This window comes from Physeter macrocephalus, chromosome 7 (assembly GCF_002837175.3).
Source record: "Physeter macrocephalus isolate SW-GA chromosome 7, ASM283717v5, whole genome shotgun sequence".
NCBI classification, from domain to species: domain Eukaryota; kingdom Metazoa; phylum Chordata; class Mammalia; order Artiodactyla; family Physeteridae; genus Physeter; species Physeter macrocephalus.
Genome location: NC_041220.1, coordinates 101,455,436 through 101,458,630, shown reverse-complemented (window position 1 = coordinate 101,458,630; position 3,195 = coordinate 101,455,436). Strand labels below are relative to the sequence as shown.

Below are 3,195 nucleotides of genomic sequence, written 5' to 3'. Positions count from 1 at the left end.
GTTTATGGTTTCCTTTGCTGTGCAAAAGCTTTTAAGTTTCATTAGGTCACATTTGTTTATTTTTGTTTTCTTTGAATCTGTTTTTAATGAGATAAGGAAATTGCAATTCATTGTTCTCTCAGCCCATTATTTCTGTGTCAGGAGAGATGATAAAGGGGTAAGAACACCTGGCTGTCCACATCTGTGCCACAGGATGGAGGTGCAGGTCATGAGCTAAGAAAATGGGGGTCCCAAACTGCTCAGATTTTAGGGAAAAAAAATCATAGGGAGTGAAAAATCACACGGCTGATAGCTAATTGTGTTTAGCACTGCTTTGATTGCTTTTATTTAAAAAAAAAAAAAAGGTTAAATAACCCATTGACTGAGCTCTGTGTCTAGGTATCCTGAAACCTCCATGTCATTGCTTACCAAAAAATTCTAAGTAGTGAACTTGGCCCACAGAAGGACATAGTCCCAGATTTTGGCAAGGTTCTAAAACATGATGTCACTAAACACCTTACCCTCTTCATTCCCGTAATGCCTAGAATTCCACTTCTGTGAAAACTTCCTCCAATGGCTCATTTCCTCCCTGTACACTCCCTCTCTGTTAATTTTATAGTGGGGAGGCTGTTCACCTTCCCACTCCAGGTAAACTGAGGCCGGATCCTGTCTGCAATGTGAATAACATACCTACTCATCACAGCTGGCAGTGTTGTACCCACCTCTGTTTGCCTTTATCAATCCCCCTGCTTAACTCTGACCATCGGGAGGGCAAGAATCCTTGTTGATGAGAACGTGGGGAGATAGACATCTTATACTCTCTTGGGGTGGTCAACATGGGTTTCGGTGTGGCAGTGCCATCAAGAGCCTTAAAATGCATTCAAAACCTCGGTGACAGAAAACCTACTTTCAGGAATGTATGCTAAGGAAACAAATAATTAAGCATGTGTATGAAAATGAAACTTCAACAAGGTTTTTTGTAGTGTCAATGACATTGAAATATAGAAATGAACCTTGGTCTTTAACAAGAGGCGACTGCTTTTATGAATTGTGTTCTGATTATGTAAGGTAGACCAGGCAGGAATTAAAAATAATGGCAGAGAGGTATATATGTATATACACAGACATGGGCAAACGCATATTACAAAATGCGTTGGGCAACACAATCACATTGTGATATTTTAAAAGTCTTGTAGGGATAAATATACTGTAAAAGTCTAAAATGATGTACACCAAAATGTTAGCAGCAGTTATCTCTAGTGATGTGAGATTTAGGTTTTTTTCCCTTTTGTTTATTTGCGTTTTCTAATATTTTTTGACATGTATGTTTTTGTTTCCATTTGAGGCTTAACTTAATACACTCTGGGTTAAACAGGCTGGCACTAGTTATCTCTAGTGATGTGAGATTTGGGTTTTTTTCCCTTTTGTTTATTTGCGTTTTCTAATATTTTTTGACATGTATGTTTTTGTTTCCATTTGAGGCTTAACTTAATACACTCTGGGTTAAACAGGCTGGCACTCAGCTTTGGTCAGGCTCGGCGCACAAGCACAGCGCTGCGTTGGCGGGTGGGGCTATGATGAGCCCTGTAGCGCACCGCGCATGCGCCGGCAGAAGCCCTCCGAAGGCGTGTGACTTGCAAAACGTCGGGCAAGTTTGAAAGCTCAGAGCACCCCGTCCTGGGCACCCGCGGCTTGACTGCTGGCAGCCTTTTTGGGTCCAGAGAATTTGCTACGTATTTCTCCAGAGAGGAGACCATCTAGGGAGCACACGGTCAAAATAGTTTTTGATTAACACAGAAACAGCTCCCCCCATCCTCTTCTCCTTTTATTTTGATAGTTTTTATGTTTTTGTGTTTCAGGGAATCCTGTGGAGAAGGCAGTGTGAAAATCCTGGAAGAGAGACTAGAGAAAATAGGTTTCCAGTATAGCTGTATCAATGACTACAAGTAGGTGGCATATTATAGTCAGTGTATATATTCAAAGGAGGAGCAAAGGGTTGCCGAAAAGGTTTTTCAGAGATCAGCTCCAAAGGCCACGGAACTGTGCCTTCTGGGTTGTCACTGGGTGTGGGGACTGGGAGGGCCTTCTGGCCGGGGTTCCACCTGACCCCCGCCCACTTCTGTCCAGAGTCCTTTTTAATGACGCTAAAGGACAGACAGCAGCGCTTTGTCATTTGTGTATGTCTGGTTTTCTCTTCACTTGCTTACTGCATGTGCGTCACCTGAGAACAGGGACTGCGGTCCCTGCATCTCTGGATGCCACACTGCGCATGACATGTGCTAAGGTGGAGTTTGAGATACCTACAGAGAGATGCATGGTGACTGTGGACCAACAGGAAAATCATCATAGCTACCATTTATTGAGCACGTTATAGGACAGGCGCTTTAGATACGTATAATCAGAGATCGTTTCAGGGCGTTCCTGATACTTGGAAATGTAAGTAAATTTGGCTCAAACCCTGCAACGGTTGAAAGCCCTCCCCTGGACTGGGAATTACTCACCTTGCTGCTTCCTTCTTCTCTCTGTGTCGGCACCTGAGTCTGCAGGCCTGTTTGTCTCCTTAGGGGCTGGAGTCCAACACTGCAAGGACTTAGTGGCTTTCCCGAACGTTTGTGGGTATGGCAGGGTGCACATTACATCTGCAGTCTTTGCCAGTGCCCGTGACCATCCAGGTGGCCCTGTTGCCCTCTGCTGTCTCAAAAGTTCCATGGACCTGGTAACCGTCCCATCTGAGCAAAGCCCCTGGAAGTGTGCGTCTCCCCCTACTCTGGACTCCCTAGGAGAACAAGCCCCTCAAAGCTGTTCTTTTTCCACAGCTTGAAGCTGTACCATTTTACTCATCTATTATTGCTAATGCTCTCAGGAATCTCTCAGGTTAGGTGTTGTTATCACCCTCTTTTGAAAACAAAGTGAAGCACATACTCTTTTTTGGAAATATAATCTGTGTACAGAAAACATGCAGAAACCATAAATATACAGGTGGATGAATTTTCACAAGTTCAACATACACATGTACCCACCATGTAGATCAAGAAACACAGCACAGCCAGCACCCCTAGTCTCCCCTTGGCTTCCCTTTCAGTCTCCCTGCCTGCCCACAATAGTAACCACTCTCTAGACTTGTAAGAGCATAAGTTAGTTTTGTCTGTTTTTTTTTTTTTTTTTTTTTGTGGTACGCGGGCCTCTCACTGTTGTGGCCTCTCCCATTGCGGAGCA

General features: G+C 43.9%; 1 protein-coding gene across 4 annotated transcripts in view; it reads left to right on the top strand.

Moving 5' to 3' along the window:
- BST1 (bone marrow stromal cell antigen 1) overlaps positions 1–3,195 on the top strand; it is a 46,905-nt gene that overhangs the window by 12,524 nt on the left and 31,186 nt on the right. For all 4 annotated transcript variants that reach the window (XM_024119380.3, XM_024119382.3, XM_024119381.3 and 1 more), the window contains exon 7: positions 1,839–1,925. In XM_024119380.3, the coding sequence (XP_023975148.1) occupies positions 1,839–1,925 (87 nt within the window). The remainder of the gene's footprint in view (positions 1–1,838; positions 1,926–3,195) is intronic.